This window comes from Lepeophtheirus salmonis, chromosome 5 (genome assembly GCF_016086655.4).
Source record: "Lepeophtheirus salmonis chromosome 5, UVic_Lsal_1.4, whole genome shotgun sequence".
NCBI lineage: Eukaryota > Metazoa > Arthropoda > Copepoda > Siphonostomatoida > Caligidae > Lepeophtheirus > Lepeophtheirus salmonis.
Genome location: NC_052135.2, coordinates 71,820,073 through 71,840,470, shown reverse-complemented (window position 1 = coordinate 71,840,470; position 20,398 = coordinate 71,820,073). Strand labels below are relative to the sequence as shown.

Below are 20,398 nucleotides of genomic sequence, written 5' to 3'. Positions count from 1 at the left end.
TATCTTGAAATTTGGTACTTTACCCCTCCGAGGTGTTAGGATTTCAAAAACGAAGTCAAAGTGGAATATTTAAATGTATAATTACCTCAATTTTGGTTTTAATAAAAATCTGTAATACACGGGCAAGTACTTGATAAAGAATAGAAAAAATTTCCTAATATTAATGGAAATGAAACCTTTCTAACATGTTCTACTATGACCTGAATTGCATATGATTTAATTGTTTCAAAATCATACTGAAAAGCATAGACGATAAAATATACGAGCTTCAGCAACAAGATGTAAACCGTAAATTTTCACGTTATTATAGAAATTTTGAGTGATTATTATCCATCATTTGTACATATACAAACTAAAATAAATATTTTGTCATCATGAGTGACCAAGAAGCCAAACGCCAGCGTATCTCAGACCTCCTAGACGTATATGTTAAAGTGGTGAAGATTATGGAAATTGTTAAGTGCTTCAGGAGCCTTGTTTTTTAGGTGGAAAATATGACTAATGACCTCTCCAGGACAACAGTAAGTGGTGGGCACAATTAAAGGAGGGATCTGTAGTTCCTGTCAAGCTAGTAAAAAAGATCAAGTATGACCCACCAAATTGAAAAAATCGCCTCGCCAACGATTTTCTTTGCCTGGTAGGACCATCAGATGGGCCAAGAAGGATATCTTGGAATTGACCTCCTCCAGAAAGACACCACGCCACCTTCTGACAGTGTTCATGAAGGCCAGGAGGCTCGAAAGTCCATGTTTTTCTGCTCAAACCTGTATATTCAGAGGAATAAGAAGCATTTTTATATATAGTGGGGTGTATAGTTACTAGACTTGGGATTTTTGAGCTATTTTTTTTGCCAAAATGAGCAAAAAAGAGTGTTAAATTTTTGAAAATTGAGTAACTAAAATATCAAAATTGAGCTTTTTGTATTAAAAGACAAATACAGTCTTATAAGATTAATTTAAACTATTTTTTGTTGTTTATTTTTATCGTTAGTTATACACAAATTTGTATATATTATATTGACAAATCAAGATTTTAGAAAAATTTTCTTCTGTTCATTTTAAACATACTAAAAGACATCAAAATAAGTAGTTGATGGGAATTTGAAGTTTGCAAGATCTTCAGTAGTCTTGTAAGACGGAGGCATTTCATCATCATCTACAATGATATTATGTCAAAACTTTAACATAATTGAAAGATCCGCATCTGCCAGTTTGGCGCAAAAGTATATATTATTTGTTCGCAAAGTTCAATGGGGATTATTCGACAATCAGTTTTGAGCCAAATGTGTCCCTCCTCTAATTGTCTGTTGTCAAAATCTGTCTCCCTCACATATCCGCTCATTTAATCATAACCCTGAATTCATTATATACATCCTTTACCTTCAAAAAGAGACCCTAAAGAAGGGTTTTGCACGTATATTTACCCTTGAAGAATATCTTCAAATAATCACCAAATGCTGTTGTGTAATCTAACTAGGACCCCAACTTTTTATATTTTCTTCATATCAGTTGAGAAAAATTAGCCTTTTTCATACAAAAGAGGGCAAATGACCTATTTTCACACAAAAAAGGGCAAAATAATAATTTTATTCCAAAAAAAGTTCTAAAGCAATCGGTCACAAACCCTAAGTCAAATAACCACCCAGTTTACTAAAGGAAAGTTAAATTTGATTTATGTGAAAAGAGCAGGTTTTTGTAGATTATTAAAAGAATAATTAATACTTTATTTTCTAAACTATATCTTTCATAAAGGGTTAAGTCTTAAAGGATCAATAGATGTCCTTTATAAAACTCATACTTTGTTATTTTTAAGTAACAAAAGAAAGTCATTACTGGTCTACATAGTTAGATATGATTTATAACTAGAACTTAAATGCTTTGCTTGCATGCAAAGATTTATATTTCTATAAATATATAAGTACATGTACCTAGGTACGTAAAAGTCACATACCAAGCCTCCTACCCTTACAGATTAAAATCTTCATACTTAACTAAATATAACTAGGGCAAGGACATTTTAATATATATTTTTATTCATACTTGCTTTTTTGTCCACTGTTTCTGCCTTTTAAATATTAAGTACATATATATGAATATACCAATTAAAACATGTTTTGCAAATCTTTGTGCATTTTTCCTTTGACATATTTTTTGTTGAAAAATGCATACTAACTTTTTACGTGTACTTATATTTGGAAGGGTCATTTGGTGAGGCTGGAAAAACAAAATCCTCCCCCTCTCTTGTATTTACAAAAAAAAAAAAAAAACATAAAATCCGTAATTTTCAATATTTCAATTTGAAATAAAAAACAAAGCCCTTATAGAAATGTGTCTTGAGGTCTACTCAATCTGATTACCCTCAGCCTTTAAGCGGGATTAGGCCTTGATGAAGTAGACCCTGGGCATGGATGCAAAATGTGTTCCTTGATGGCAGACACTAGACTTGCTTTAATTTTGTGGGCACGTCTATTAGTGGGATCCTTAAGGTAGCTTCATACAAAAAATCCAATGGATTAAGATCGGGACTACCAGGGGGGGGGTCAAGATCATGCCAGTTTGTATCTCATAAGACTAGCATTGGAGATCCTAATTAACTAATTGTTCTAACTGTCTTGTCACTCAGAAGTCGAGAATTCCAAAAGTCCTAGTGTGACATCGAGGGGCTCTTCGAATCCCCTAGTTTCCTCCTGTTTTCCTCCTGGATGTAACGCATTGTCATCCCCGTGGTGTTATAGAGATCAGGGTTCCTGATTTGTCTTTGATTATTAATTCAACATATAACTACGACACATTTCTGTTCCTCCTTTGTGAAATACATTTCCGGCAGCTCCAAATTTAGTTTTCCTATTGTGATGAAATTTGGTAAAAAAAATGTATTTTTTCTGTAAATTACATGTGATTTAAAAAAAAGGAAATGTTGACGATATTTGATCCCAGGGCCCCCAAAGAAGGGGTTGATTATAATCTTTGATCCCTACTTAACGAGAGGGAGGAGATCAACTTTCGAATTTTAAAATCGGGATATCGACAAAAGTTGTCTATTGGTATAAAAATAACTTGTCTTAAGTATAAAAAGTTGCTTTCCAAGGTTCTCCAATACATGTCAGTCAAACTGTTATTCAGGAGTAAGGCCAGAAAAACTGATAAAGTAACAGCTTCGTGCAGGTGACTTTTCTAACCAAGTTTGGTATTCTGAAACAATTATAAATTTGAATTCTGTCTATAAACCTTATTCCTTCTATCGTAAATATAAGAGTACTTTTTTTTTTTTGATGATTAGTTATAATTTATTAGATATTGATAATTATCAAAAGGAAAGGAATAATTGGTTTGCTCTTAAAGAATAAAATGATTTACGTAAAATATAAAATTTGAAACGTGAGTCAAATATATTATTTTTTTAATGAGAACAAAAATTGACCCATTTGATTATAATAATAAAAAAGAAGTCAATTTTCCCAAGAGTAAAAATTTAGGCAAAAAATACTAATAACTGATTCTGTAAAAGTTAACCCTCAAAATAAAATATAGTTTTAATTGAATTAGGTACCACCAATAGATACATTCAATTTTCCTAAAATTTTGCTTTGGAGTAGTCTTTCATATTATTAAAAATTTACAAATACCTTCTCATCATCAATTTCTAAAATCAGAACATTCGATACACTCTAATTTACATATAGAAGTACATGTCAGATTCGTAAATCAATTATAATATTATTACTTTATTTTCAAAATTGAATATTTGGTATTTTCACATTTTTTTAGAACAAATTAATGAACTAGTTAATTTTTTCTATATATTGACAAAACTGCGGGGACTGATAGATTGAAAGACTCTAATATTAATTAATGACGCAAAGTATAGTGTCATGTATTAACAAATAAGATATCTAATTACAAATTAATATTAGAAAGGTCCGATGTATCAAAATGGTATCCTTGTTTATTTGATACCAAAGGAATAAAAAGTACTCGTTAATTAATTTGTAATTTAATGGATTTTGTTAATTTAAACATTACTTTAATCTTTGAATAGTAAAATATTTATGGATATAAATTACGACACAATACAAGTTAAAACATAGAATTACTAGGGATGTTATTTTGATATCTTCTAAACTATGGACTTTTTAAATTGGCTCGACAAATTCAAATGCAATCATTATTGTGTTATTGTGTTTTTCCATGATATATTGTAGAAAACGTTTTTAATAGGTATGAATATATTTTTTGTAAATACTTTTATAATACCAATGTCAAACTATGATTGATACGAAACAAATAGTTGAAAAAAGTGAGCCATTAGTTTTATAAAGAGACTGTATATAATATACAGTCTCGACTAAATAAGTTCGAACTATTTTATTCCTTATCAAATACTGTATCTAGAACACGTGACAGGCATGTATTAAATAAAAGTATAATATTATTTGTTATTGCACATATTTCTCTTATCATAAATACTCATCATTAGCATAAAAAATCAAGTATATGCAAAACTTTAATTAATTCATACGGGTCATGGTCAAACTACGATCAAGAACTTGCTTTGTTACTCCAAGAACACAGTTTATTATTACTTTTAGAACTGGAAAGGAGAGGTAAAAAAGTTTAAATACCAAGGTCTGACAAGAAGAAGCCCCTTACCATTATTACTGACCTAAAATGGTCCATTCATGTGAATCATTTAACTATCTTCAAAGTCACCAATTTTGTACTTAGAAAGGAAATCATCAAACTACATGTCCTTGGAAATAAAAAGTTGAAAGTCATCAAAATCCACAAATGGAACAATAAATATAGTTCAAAGATGAAAAATAAACACTTGCAGCAATGTGATGACATTGAAACAAACAGATGTATAGAATAAGCATTAGGTAGCTAAAGTGAGAAGTGATGTCTACAACATATTCAATGCAAAGTTTTCAACCTTAACTAAACTCTGAGGTATGTTGCTACAACTCAACTTAAATTAAATCTAAGGACTTCTAACACCATAACATTGATGCCTTTTAAATTTATGATAAGTTGCTGTAACTGGAACCTGCTATTACTAGGAGCAACATTAATGTAACTCTACTGATATTTATTCTGTGGATGACAGAAATGGCAATAAATCTTTATGACCTCATATTGAGGGATTTATTGATGTTGAAGATGATCATATTAAATGTATATGTATAATTTTAGATATATAGTGGGGAAAATAAGTATTTGATTCTATGCCGATTTTGTCATTCAATAATTTATATGCATTGCACATTTGTTCTAAATATTGTTGTCGATAGATTTTAATGTAGCCCGGATGCATTTAATCAACCCGATAGATATAATAAACTGAGTAATAAAGGCAATTTATATATATATATATCAGAGAATCTAGTTATAACTAAGGATGTACAGTTGCATCAGTATCGGAATCGGCAAGAATCAGCTCAATAATACCCATTCTATCGATACCTTTGTATAATTATTTAAATGGATAATATGACTTATTTGAGCTCATTTTTCGAGACAAAATTACGGTTACAAATCAAAAGAATATATTAATAAAAAGCTGATAATCTAAATATGTATCAATTGGTTTATCAATTTGTTATGGTGATATTACGAAGGGATTTTTTAGTATTTTCATGTTCCCAAAAAAGTTCCGTAACGGATAAAGGGATAAATACTGACAACCTTGTTAAATAAATATCAATTTTATTCAAATAAAATTATAACAACTATAAACATTTATGAATTTTGTAAATCAAAAGTAATATGTGGCGCTTCAACATAAAAACAATCATGAATATTTATTCGGAAAAAAGAAAATCCTAATGGATTTTCTTTTTCTTCATATATGAGTAATGCCGAATATCTCATAGACATATTTGAATCAATTATATGTTTCGTATTTATATTTGTTGGCTAAGTTAAGATTAGTGATGGGACGATGCCAAAAGAAATGTAGATGCTGATTCCGATGCAAACTATAAAAAAAATATCCTGATGCATATTCCAATTTCAGTTCTTTAAGATTTTAAATAATACTTAAGAAATACAATTTTCCTTTCAGGTGCATACGCAGGACTACATTGAGAAAGGGTGGGAGGGAACTTTTTTGAAAAAAAATCCAAAAATTAAACTTATTTTGGAAAAAATTTGAAAAAGTAATTTCTTAGAAAAAATTCCAAAAATTCACAGCTATTCACATAAAATTAATTTTTTTTTTTTAAATCTCCAAAATACACGATGTTTTTATTGTAATTTTTTTATGAAAAAAATTTCAAAAATTCAAAATATTTTTGAAAATAACTTAAAACTTACATTTTTGGAGATAAATTTGTGAATTACATAGTTACTAAAAGAAAGTGAAATCATTTCAAAAAAATAAATAAATTTTCTTGTAGAAAGCCAAAATTATTTTATTGGGGAGTGCTATTTTTTCCCATCACTTAGGAAAGTAATCCATGATTAAATACCAGTAATAAATAAGGTAAATTGGAGTGGCAAATTAAACGTTATCTTCCGGACGTTAATCCCGATTCCAAAAAAAAATACCTGATTCTCCGGTCCCGATTAATCGTCCCATCACTTTTTAAGATACTTAAAAATTGTATCTATTGTTTAATTTTTCATTTCATTTAAGGGACTTACTTTGGGCCCGATATTGACCCTTTCAAATAAAATCTATTCATTGTTAATTGTAACTATCAAATATAAATTTTTGATAGAATTGGAGTATATTTCGTCTAAGAAATCAAATGTAATCCACACTTAATTTAGATAAAAATCATTCTACCTTTCTTTTTGTTGTGTTTCACTGTATATGCAAACAGCAAACTGACTCTTAAAACTCTGTTTTTAAAAAGTTAAATAAAGGTCTGTTCATGTTTTGTTTTATACATGTTTCCATAAAAAACATCAATCTTATATTTTATTTGAATTTATTATGTGCATAAATGAAAAATGGGTATAACTCAATTGTAATGTTGAATCATCAAAAAAAAAATTACAACAATTATGGATATGATATATTTTAGGTAAAAGGCTTCGCTATTAGAATTAAAAAATTTCCTTTGACATGCTAAATTTAATCAATTAATAAATGAGCTTTATTTATTAATATATAATTCATCAAATTAAACGTTAAATATATATCAAACTAGAATGAGATCACAAACCCCCACCTAAAATAATTTATTTTATTCTAATAACTTATTTGAGGTTTTTTTTTTTACAGACCTCTTAAAATCTAATTTGATTAATTTATCTTATTTTATTCAAAAGTTGTAGCGGATTTTGCGTCATAAAAAACTTCAAAATTTGATGGACTCTTATCCTGTTAACATAAATAAGAAGGGCAATAATTAAATACAAGGTTTCACAAAAATCGATTTTTTAATTTGTCTGCAATTCTTCTTTAAGAATAAAAAAATATATTTTTGTGTGGTGTTGACCTTTGAATTTGATATCTAAAAACTTTAATGAGTTTTGTTATTTACTTATATAACCTTCATTAAAAATTACAATAAAATTGATTGGTAACTTTTTTAGTAATCCTTCTTACAAACAAACCGAGTCGAAAACATAACCTCATTCAACTTCATTGGTAGAAGTAATAATTACTCAGTTGAAAGTTCGATACTTGTTCAATGGAAATATGGAGTGGGGATCAACCAAGGGAGTCTACAAATTTTTCATGCATCATATAAAAGATTTATATAATTCCCTACATTCGTTTCAAAAAAATCATAGCATTTCTCCATGAATTGGGTGATTGAGGAGTTTTTGGGTGTATTATAAATGCTTTTCCTTGCCCTTTCTGTATAGTCTGGCCGTTCTTTATCAGGAGTGAGTAGTAACGAAAGTTTTTGTGAATGCAGAGTCGTATAAGCGACTCTGACCGGCCAACATCTCGAATAATTCCCCAGATAGGATTCCCTGGGCCTTCATTGACAATTTTCTTGATTCTGGCCAAAGTTATTTTGACCTTTGACCTCAGCTTGCATCCCTTTTGCATTAAAATTTCTTTTAATGCCTTAAATTCCCTCCAAACCATGCGAAAAAAGGTCTATCTGAGTCCCAGAGTTCGAGCAATTGAGTATGTTGTCGCTCCCAGCCCAGATTCTAGGGACGCTTTCTTGTCTTTTCCAAATATCTAGTTGATAACGAAAACATCAACTGATTTCAATTTTTTTCCAACTGAAGCAAGTTTGAATAAGCTATCGAGCAGATAAAAATAGCTATCTATGTGCCTGAATTTGCTAAAGAGAGTACGCTGAAGTGGCTGCATAGATAGCTTACGAACCCTGTAAATGAAATACTAGCTAAAAAAATTATTGAGTTTTCTCCAAATATAAAAAGATATTTATATAGCACATAATTTATTATTTTATAACGGGATTCCTTTATTTCCCAGAATCCCATTCAAGGACAATTTCCCTATAAATGAGAAACCCTAGAAAGTATAGGTAATATCTGATGTTTTGTTTATACATATGTGTCTATAATCAGTAATGGATGCTTGCATATTGCAAAATCTAAATAAAGAAAAAAAAGCAAATTATATATTTATCAAAGAGGTAATTAATCATGAATAACTTTTTATTCTACATTATTTTTTTTTATAATATTTCAAAAAATATTGTAAATGGTTTAAATTTTCTAACAATGTATGTTAAAAAAAATATATAGAATGTTATTAATTTTATTAGATTAAATACATCATAAACTGATATATTCCGAGAAGTGGGGATCTTCTATAATTTTCATTGGTTGGGAAAAGAGGTATGTTATATATATTTTACTCATTATTTACAGATTTTAAACATTTGCCTTACCTTACTCATATTTTAAGGAAATAATTTAAATGTTTTTTATGGTTGAAAGATGATTTTTGTTATAAAGGATAGCTTTGTTTTTGTTTTTTAGTTGGAGCCAAATTTTCGTCATTCTATTCTTATCAATATTTTATATGTATAATCTTCTTAAATTTTCATCTTTGAATATTCGTCTCAGGGGGATTACTACCTATACTTCCAGCTATGAAGTCTCTCATTCAAAGACACATAAATTATATACTCATAGCAATGGGGCTCACCATTGAAACAAAATCTATCTTGAAATTGGAGACAACAACAAAAGATAGTTCAAATTCTATTGTTGCAAGCTTTTTGATAAAAAAGAAAGCGAAGAAAATATTATTGAATTAAGAGGAGAGGGATCCCGACTTTTTCGAGATATTCGGACAATTAATACTTTGGAGGATCATGCATGTAAATGGAAGCTCTAATTATGTGGAGGAGGTTATCTCACATGAAGTATTTGGTGGGTATGATTAGTTAGTCGGAGTCAATCTGCAGACTATTAGATGAGGCTAGAGGAGACCACATTTCATTAAGTTAAGCACTCTGACTCTTTCTTGGATGTAGATAATTACAGGATAAATGTAATCGGTGAAATGAAGATCTCCAATCAATCAAATCCATTGACTCCAAAAACATAAAATTACTGTAAACATACAGGATGAGGACTCAAACAATCGAAAATTTTAAAAGCCGTTGTCGCTTCTGCGTTTTTTTATTTTGTGCTATTTAATCGGCAAACTTCGGACACAAAAGTTAGTAATTCAAAAAATTTCTTCACTTTTTACTTCAATATTTGACCTGTACTTCTTTATAATGATTTCAATAAGGGGACAAACAGAAACTCGGCTGGCTTTGATGAAATTTGAGGACAAGTTGTACCACTCCTCCGTGATCACAGCCTTTAGAACATTGATATTCGGGGGAGAAGGCGTTGTTGTTTTGCCCTCTAAGACGCACCAAACAGCAAAGTCCAGTGGTTCACCTCGGTTAAGGTTGAAATACAGAAGTGTGCTGTCCAGAAGGTAGCCATTTTCTCCCTGCATAAATGCTCCAACCTTTTTGAACGTGTGTGCCTGGGCGCCGTCTTGGGTAGAAACATAGTTTTTCCTTTAGTGCTCTTCAACCATGGCAATACATGGTACTTAGGGACCTTTTAAAAGATGTCCGTCTTAACTTTCGCGTTGGCCTTGAAGAAGTAGGGAAGGATCTTGCTATCATCGGACGCCATGACGCCAAGGACCATGACCTGACCTAGATGTTTGGTCCTGAAGGTTCCCTTGACCTTTTTGTCAGCTATTTTGAACGGCACCAGGTACAAAATTGTTATTATTTTAGAACTGAGGCTAGACAGTCACGAAAACGATTCTAATTTTTGAGTCCTCACCCTGTACAAAAATATAAGTATACATATCAAATTCCAGCTATTGTTTAATTCTACGTGTAAACTTATTCGAACAATTGTGATCGATTGAGATTCTAATAATTTATTCTTCGCTTTGCGAAGTGATTTCCTTTTTATTAGAAGGTTGTGATAATTGAATTTCAATTATACTCTGTCGCTGTCTACCGCTTCGAGATAGAAAGCAAAAGTGTAACGTGTGGGAACCCCTATCTAATGTATTCGCGGACCTATAAATTTTTTCCAATTACGAATAGATAAAAAATATGAAAGCAGGTCTAATTTTCAACACTTCAAAAGGCTCAGAAAAGTAGATGAGAGAAATATGCATTGGACAATAATTCGTTAAATGTCGTCAAGGATTAATTTTAAGAAAAATTACTATAGCTTGCTTTTGTGTTGACAGGCCACATATGTATTTTCGTGAAAATGAAAATTTATACTCACTTTCTATATTGTTTTGCATGCAGAAAAAAAAAAATTTGAGAAAAATATAATTGCGGGGAAATTGTTCTTAAGAAAATTGTTAGCGTGGAAAATTGCTATTGGGATAACTTTTCGTCATTTACTAGCAAAATCAAAATTTCTTCTCTCAAAACTTGTTTAGTACAGTAGAAAAGCCGCTATCCAGTTTAAAAACAACTGCTGCCCCTACAAAAAAAAGATTAACCACCCTCCAAATACTTCAAAATGAACCCAAGGTTCATGATTTATAACCTGATTGTGTGATAAATTAGATTATTGTCGATCATTTGTACAAAATTCCCCCAACCTTAATTATTTATCTGCGTTATGGTAAATCTCATTGAGATTTTTTTTTTTTTTTTCAAGATTAAATTGAGCTTTGTAGTTAAAGTTTTTCAAAGAGCTCAAATAAGCAAGAAATACATTATATTTCTTCAAAAGTACCACTTCATATATATAAATTTAGAAACTTAAAAATTCAATTGTCTAAGTATTTCACTTTAATATACAAAATATTATATCGATTATGCCCAAGACTAAAATTTACTAAAAGTTGTGATAATATGTTAAAATATAGTTCTACCGTAGTAGAAAAGCTGAAACTAGTCAAGTTGACTCTTGACATAACATATACGTTATCACTTTTTAAATTTATCAAAAACACATTAATTGTGTTTCATTATAATTGCTCTGTTGTAGATCTTTTACACATGAGGCTATGACCAAGTATATTCATATCAAATAAAATTATGAATCTTTTAAAATAATGATATATAACATTCATTTGGATATTTACTTTTACAAACCATTTTTAAATACATTAACATTTATTAAAATGTAATAAAATAATTTTACCTTAATTAGTAGTTAATAATTTTAGTACTAATTCATCTCTGTCTAATTAGCATAATGGAGAAAAATACTTCATCGAACATTGAATACATACGGAAAAAAGTAATCAATATACATAAAAAAAGTAATTAGTTTTCAATTAAATAAATTACACTATATTATTCGAGAACGAATATAAATTTTGTCTCCATAAGTGTTAATCAGAGTCATGTAAATCCTTACACATAAATATATGTATAATCTAAGACCTATTCAAAAATGTATAATTTTGATATATTTCTGCATTTTTTCCTTGTAGTGTACGTCATCCAAACTTCGAGGCTCTCAAAGCCATTCACTATCACTCAACATTAGGACGACATGACAGAGAACTACATCTGCAGCGTGTGTCTGGTGTTTGAGCCACCCAGGGAAAGCAATCATTGCTAATTAATGATTAAAAGAGCTCATCCATACATCTATTTATAATATTAATTTTGTTGAAATTCCCTTATTGAATAATAATTTATATGTTGTTAAAGTGGCCACTTGATACTAGTATAAGTACACATTATAGTTTTATAATTACTCTATTTGACTCCATAGGCCTATAGAGAAAAATCTCATTGGGAAAATTTCCAGTTATTTACTAGAAAAATTAGAGTTTATTGTTCAAAGCATGTTTTGTCCAATGACAGAGACACCAAGCAGGTTAAAAATAAACGCATCCCTTCACAATCCATTAAAGCTCCCTCCAAACACTTCAAAATGAATCCCAAGCCCATGTGTCCTTAAATACTACGTAAGATACACTATGCAAGTTAAAATCCACCACCACCACCACTTTAAAAAGTATTTAAGCCCCCTCAAATACTTCAAAATAATCCCTGGGCCCATGGTTATTAACCTGATTTGTGTCTTTGCTGTAATTGTTATCAACACAAGGGACATGCAAGACTACAACATTTCTTATGAAGCATAGAATTAATACGAAAAATACTATATTACATTTTATCCTACCTATTGCAAAGGTAACTTTAAATTTAAAGTTTTATTGATTCAATTTTCAATTCAGTTTTTCTATAGCCATATAAACTTTAAACTTAAATATTATACTTTTCAATGTAATAATAACAGTTTTAGAAAATAACAAAGTACTGTTTTGTACTTTTTACAACTTTAATCAAGTTATATGACAATGTAATTTTTTTGTCTTTTTTATTTTTTTTGCACTTCAACTTAATCCATAAAATGCTTTACTTTTTTTTTTCTTTCAACATTTTCATTAAAAGTGCATTAAGTTAAACTTAACAACCCAATAAAAATGGAAAATCATATTATATCATTAAAGTATTACGTGAGTAGAATATTAAATGGTACATCTGAACAATGAAAATATTTTCTTGAACCTTTTAAAGTCGATTTAAAACTCGATTTGGAAAAATAGGAAAATTACTTACTAAAAATTATTATAATTGTATTGTTAATTTACAAAAACAAAAAAAATAGTTGTAATTGAAAACAAAAATCAAATTTTAATCTAAAATGGATTTAAAAGAAAACTAGCAAAGGTTTACCCGGCGTTGATAGGCCCAAGGAGGGTGGGAAATAACATTAACAATTTTCAAATTAATTTCTTCTTATTGTTAACTCTCTTTCAGTGCGGGTTTATTTATAAATTATATGTTGTTAAAGTATAAAATTCAAAGTGATCAGATTTTAATGTACCACTCGGTATAAGTAAATGTGATAGTATTAAAATTACTTCATCTGACTTAGGCAATGTCTTGGAAGTCTATTTAGATACTGTATATTTCTTACTCTAGGAATGACCGAAATGAGAACTTATGCACATTGAGTTCAAAAGAATAATTTCTCCATATCTCGTTGTCCATTGAGCTACGTCTTTCCAACCATTTTTATATATTTTTATTTTCAAACTTTTCGACTTAGAAGGTATTTCTTCTTATAATTATAATGATGTGGAAATAGTTAAAATATTTTTTTTGTATACGTTTAAAAAACTATTTTTATGAAGATATGTAAAAATAACCCAGTATTGATAATAAAATATTAAAAATCATCAAGTATAAAATAAGGTGGTTTAAATTTAAACTATTAAATGAACTATTACCTGGATGAACATTTTGACGAATTACCACTTTGCCGAAAAACCCTCATATATTTAATTATCATTAATGCAGTTATATTATGTAACTATGATTCCAATCTATGATACTCCAATTTTATTAGATAAAACGCATACAATCATTAATTGGTCATTAATTTAAAAAATATTTTCTTCAATATGAGGATGCTTCAACAGGAGCCTCAGAGCCCGTTTTAAAACTATTGTAACAAAGTCATGACAACCACCATATAAATAAATGTATTCAAAAAAAAAAATTAAAAAGAGGGGATTTGGATCAAATGTGTTGGAAAAATAGGATTCTGAAAACAGGTTTTCAACAAAAAGTTCGCTCACGAAATTACTCACACCAAACACTTATTTCCTAATAAACTTATAATTGAGAATAGCGGTCGAAAAGACGGTTCGGTGCTTTTTTTTTTACTTATTCATATCATACATGTCGATATATACAAACATAAAATATTATAATATGAAATTACTGAGAGGAATTGGGTTGTATTAACAAAAATAAGCATTTTACCTTAAAACTAGACTTCCTTAGACTTACAATTAAAAACAGTTAAACATTCCGAGAATTAAAAAGACATAAAAATCAATCACATACCCCCAAAAGACTCCGGCAGTTTCAATTTTCTTACGAAATTTTTACATATCTTGTTCTACACATCAGCACTTGAAAAGCCATGGATTTAAATGATATCTTGCAGATTTTGTAAGGAAAACTGATATTTTCCATTATTTAACAGAGAGTTTGTGGTAGGGTACAGGTCATGAACAGTAATTACAATATCGACTGTTGATGTAGAATCAAACACAGGATCGCCATGTCATATAATTCTTTGTATATATAGCTGCCAGGTTTGAGATATGGACTCCAAAAAACTTTTCATATGTCAGAGCCGAGCATAATACAAGAAACTATATTAGAATTACACTTAGTCGATCTCCATTCAAGGTCAGGTTTATTAGATATCTTAATTAAGAAATTCATATATTTTTTGTAAAAACTCTGCTTAAGAGTATTTAATCAGCACCCAGATATTTTTGAGTCCTTTAAGACCTGGAATATGAAGTTTATTATGTTAAATAGAGAAAATCACAAACCCTGCTCATTTTTCTAAATATTTATCATGTGCTTTATTCAAAACGTGTAAGTTCTTTTGATACTAGGGATAAAGATCTATGTACAAACATATATATTTGACCTTAATTATTAGAAAGCAAATGCAGCTGTCAAGTTATTAAACTCATTTAATCAAATTTGTAGATCAGCTATAGCATTCGGGATTGCTCATAATAAACACATATATAAATTCGTTATATGAGCACACACAAAAAAAAAATCAAACTTAATTATTTTCGTTGCAAAATGAAAAGCATGTACAATATTTTATATTCCCTGCAAATATAAAATTTAAATATCTTGTGCTATGATAAACAAAAACGAAAATAAATTGTTTTAATAAGTACTAAAGTTTTTGCATTTAAATAATTATCAATGCATTGGAATCAAAATTTTATTTTATTAATTTGTTTAATGTTATTTAATTTAAAAACTAAATGAAAAATTTGTTTCGTTCAAAATGCAGTAAATAAATAAAACCTAATTAAATATTCACTTATTTATCTATACACAAGGCTCATCGTTTATTAAAATTAGCCTATGGGATAGTCATTTTTTTCTAGCCCTGTGAAAAATGTACTAGCACAGAATACCACAAAATAGAAAACTACATTTGTACTTAGTATTAATGAAGAGATATTTTATTGTATTAGATTCGAAGGGGACCACCTCAATAACATCGTGTTATCCAATCAGAAACATGGATAACTTCACAGAATTTGTCAAATAAATGGCTTGGTTCAAGAATTGAAATATTGATCTACTATAAAAATGTCATCTTTGTTAAAAAACATTTCTGAACTATTAAAATGTGAATTCTTGCAAAATTTGTCTTTTAAAAATTAATTTTAATTAAAAAACACCCATAAAATTTGTTTTCAATGTCTTTTCGACGTATGAGACGTTGACAGAAGGTGATACTCATGTTTTGATCCCAAAATTGCCTGTGTACACTTGCAAGAAAAAGGTTGAAAAAAAAATTATTTCTTCATGTTTATTACTTTATCAATATTTTTTACTTTAGCCCGATTAAAATTATTACGAAAAAATCGATACATAAAATATTTATTTAATCATTTGTCCCTAAAAAACCTTCTGTTTTGGCCAGGCTGAATTTTATATGTTATGTTTCTCTTGAGCAAGTATAAGAGATTGGAAGTAAATTCCTCAGAATAGCTATCATTCCATCCTGAAGACGCAATCCATTCCTTCCGAAAAAAGATAAATTGGAAGGAATTTTGTTTTGCAACAAAACAAGAACCTAAAACATAAATCCAAGCTCTGCAAAAACTTCTTGGAAGAGAAAGAAGCCTCACACATCTTATCTATTATGCAATGACCATCCCAATCTCCTGATTTGAACAAAATAGAGATATTGCAGGAACTCTTAGACAAAAAAGCTCGAGAAAAGTGGCCCACAATTAAGAAAAAGTTGTTGAACATTTGGAAGAATGTTTGGTATGATATCACACCTGCCATTCTTGAAAAACTTACAGCAAGAATGCCAAAAGTTTGTGAAGCTGTTATAACGGCAATGGAAAGATTTTTTTATGAAGCTAAATTAGAATATAAATACTTTGTTTTTGTTACAAATAAATGTTTATAACCATATTAAACCATAATTTTTCTTCATTTTAATAGTCTAACTACTGTGTAACCTGATGATACGTCATATATAGTTAGAAAAAAAAATCATTTTTTTCTAAACTTTTTTGCCAGTGTATATATAGAAAATGCAAATGCAAGTAGAAATTTATTTTCTATATGATGGTCTAATAAAATAGCTCAAAAAATAAAATTAGAGGGTATTTATTAACTCCGTATTATAAAAAAAACTACTTCACTTTATACGTTAACTCGTAATTTAGCATGCGTATACTACTTACCTACATTTTTGGGTATGTTACTTTTTGAGTTATTATACAATTTTGGAATTAATTATCAAAAGTTTTACTAATATTTTTTATGGGTTTCTAGAAATAATCTACCACCAAGATGAGTATAAAAATGTGTTAGAATGGAAGTAAAAATGTTTTTTTTTATAGTTAATTTCTTATTTGACATTAATTTATTAATAAACTTTTATCTACAGCTTACAAAATATATGTAATATTATTTTCTACAATTATTTTTTACTATGAGTTTCTCTTCTATTATATACATATAGCAGTAAAGAGAATTAATTTGTTCACTGATGCTTAAAGCATGATATGTAACAATTACTAAAAAGTGTTAAAGTGTTATATTAATAGAACATATATTTAATATTGAAGATGCGAAATACTCCAAAAAGTACAAACGTTATCATTTAAAAAAAAGCACCGGGTGAATTATTCGGCCTAATAATATGCCTACCCTTATTCTGAGTTTTTTTTTCTTTTTGCAATTAATCTTTTAAATACCCTTCACAAGCAAAAGTCTCCAAATCATTCTTAAATATAATAAATAATTCAAAGACATTGACAAATCATTTTTTCCAAATAATAAAGTTCATTTCTTGTCAATCTAAACAAATTATTTTAGGATACATTATCGACATATTATTTCACTTTTGTTGTTAAATTGTTAGGTATATATATCGTTTCTTCAAAGAAGTTGTGGGATCGTCGATCCATATTTTTGTGATTGAGCGATACCTTTAATAGCTATGGTGGAGAGTTTCATAGCCAATAGGTTTGGTATAAGTTTCAATGCATCAGATTGGTTTATTGCTCTTAAAATGAGAGGAGAAAATCCTTTCTAAGTGGAGGCTAAAATACCAAAGCCACTCACATTAATATATGCATACAGATCAAATAGGACTCTTCTTGTTGATATGAATAAAGCAATCGTGAGATAAATTCACTATATGAACTTTTATACTACATACATTATCTTTCATATATTTATTATAAAGATGACTTTTTCCCTTCTTTTATCGCACCTTAAATCTGTTATGTGTTGTTAAATAACTGGGAAAAAACTCTATTCTTTTCCAGTACCAATGTGATACATAGTTTAGTATTATACCAGAGTGCCATTGATTTTCTGAGACTCATACCTATTGTTTAAGTGAGAAAACCCGACCCATTTGTTTCGACGGAGACTTGAAATATCTCCCTACTCAAAATAACTTCAGCATGATATATCTTCATTAATATTAATTTTAAAGAAAATATTTTTTATTATCATTTGTTACAGTTAAAATGAATATTGTAGGTAAAAAAGTGTTTTTAGATACTAATAAGTATCCTAGTTTTAATTTAAAAAATTATAAGTTATTTTACGTTTGTTTCTTGAGCAAATAAATGTTGCTTTTTTTTGCTTCAACAATGCATGATTCTAATTTAATATTCATTTATTATTAGTCTAAAATAAACCCTAATGAATAAATACACTTACATAATCAAATCTCCAGCCTTTTTCTTACACTCCTTTGATGAATTTGTTTGAGCTCTAATGGATGAGATGAGTAATAGAAGTAATTTTAACACACTTATTTGTAGGAAATTCATTTTCTTGAATCATGGTTCATAATTGTTCATAACACTGTTCTATTATATATGTTCAAATATACATTTCAAAGAGTTAGTTGTTGAATGGGATACCCCTTGGATGATTTTCGTGTCAAGTATAATAATTTTTCTATGTTTTTTGATAATAGTAATTTGTATAAACCATTGAAGAACTACGCGGATTAAGGCTCGAAACTATATGAAGTTAAGGGAGCAAAAAAGGGAGGTTTTTATGTATATAATTTCAAAAGCTCCCTCCTACGAATAAACATATTTTTGTTACTATAAGTTAAGCACACACAAATAAGTATATATATTTCTAAAAATATAAAAGCACACGCGCGTTATGAAATTAACTATTTCATTAATATTATTATTTTTTCCAAAAAAGGGCTTTCATATCGTACATACCTTCATGAGTACATAGCTTATTTTTGAGTTAAATTAAAAGTGGAGCTTAGAACTGCCATTAAGAAAGGCGCTTCACACAAAATAATTAACCTTTTACCTTTACAAGAAGGGGATCTTTCATCATACCAACACAATAAGACTAGTTACAACCAATAAATAAAAGTTTTTTATTCTTCTTGGTAATATTTTTTGTTGACCGCTTTTCCATTCAAACAGATCAGTCTGAAATTTGGCAAGTAGACATATGAAATAATGAGTGATGTGGCAATTAGTCAAAATAGAAAATTTTTGTGTTCATTCCAATTTTACAATATATTACTATACTAAGATATGAAGAAAAAAAATTCCTCCAACCTCCAATTTAAAGAATTTTTGTAAGAAAATTAACTTATTTAAATTTTATTTTCAAGAAATTAATTAATAGAAATTTTATTTTGAAAACTTGAATAATTAAAATTTTATTTTACAAAAATTAAATAATTGAAATTTTATTAAAAAAATGAATAGTTAAAATTTAGTTTAATTTTTCTTATAATAAGTTTAATTTTTTATTAATAACTGTGTACTTTTTAAATTTTTTGGAGAAAAATTTAAAATTTGAATTATTTTTCAAAACATGTTTTGATTAAAGCTTAATTTTGAATGTTTTTCTAACATTTTTTTAGACAACTGTGTACTTTTGAATGTTTTTCCAAAAAAAAAAATAATTTTTTTTGAAAATAGCTCAAGATCACTGAAATTTTTCTCAAAAAATTAATTTTTCACAAAGAGCTGAGGAATTTCAAAATTTTTTATGAACAACAATAAATGTTTATAATTTTTGAGAATTCCTTGAGTGTTCGGTATTTTTTGTGTGTAATTGTGGTTTTTTGAAAAAGTGATATAAATATCAATTTGTATATTCGTAATTTGAATATATATTTTTTTAATTTAATGTTTGAAATTCTATTTTGTAACTTTTTTTACAAAACAAATTTAATTTTTTAATTTTTGCCAAAAACACCCGAAAAAAAAATATAAATATATAATTTTGTGATTGCCCTTGATACCATAATTGTATTTTTTTAACTATAATTTAAAATATTAAAGAATCAGTATTGGGAATTTTTACCTTTATGGCTCTGTAATCGCCATTATTATCTTTTTTGGAATTGTCCCATCACTAAAAATAACCAAGCATCTTACTATGACATGATGGGCACCCTAGCTCATACACCCTTCTTTATTGAACTAGGATTTTCTAAACACCAAAATTTATTAAACTATCTTTAATTTATTTTGAAATTAAATTTCATCACAGTGTAACCCTTTTTAATATATCCCTGAAATGTCTTGCCAGAAACAGAAAAAAATCTATTTTTGTTGTTGTTGTGATTATGGCTTTTTTTATAATTATTTCGAATGTAATATAGGCTGTTATTTTATGTAACAGGCTCCAACTCATTGAAATGGATAATTATTGAATAAAAATATCGTTAAAATTGATAAATATTTTATCAAATTTAAAAAAGTAAAGTGTATATATATATTATTTTTAACTCTAATAATAAAAAATATATCTTGTTTAGACTGTAATTATTACTGTTAAGAATAATTTTGAAACCAAAAATTATATTTTAAAGAAATATTCTGAACTCATACAAGTATTTTTTAGTATTTCATTTAT

The 20,398-nt window shown here is 28.4% G+C and overlaps 1 protein-coding gene across 1 annotated transcript in view; it reads right to left on the bottom strand.

Moving 5' to 3' along the window:
- Positions 1 to 18,607, bottom strand: part of LOC121117622 (uncharacterized) — a 161,736-nt gene extending 143,129 nt beyond the window's left edge. The window contains exon 1 of the mRNA XM_071888944.1: positions 18,209 to 18,607. Within this exon, the coding sequence (XP_071745045.1) occupies positions 18,209 to 18,321 (113 nt within the window). The 5' untranslated portion in view covers positions 18,322 to 18,607. The remainder of the gene's footprint in view (positions 1 to 18,208) is intronic.
- Between the last annotated feature and the right edge of the window lie 1,791 nt (positions 18,608 to 20,398).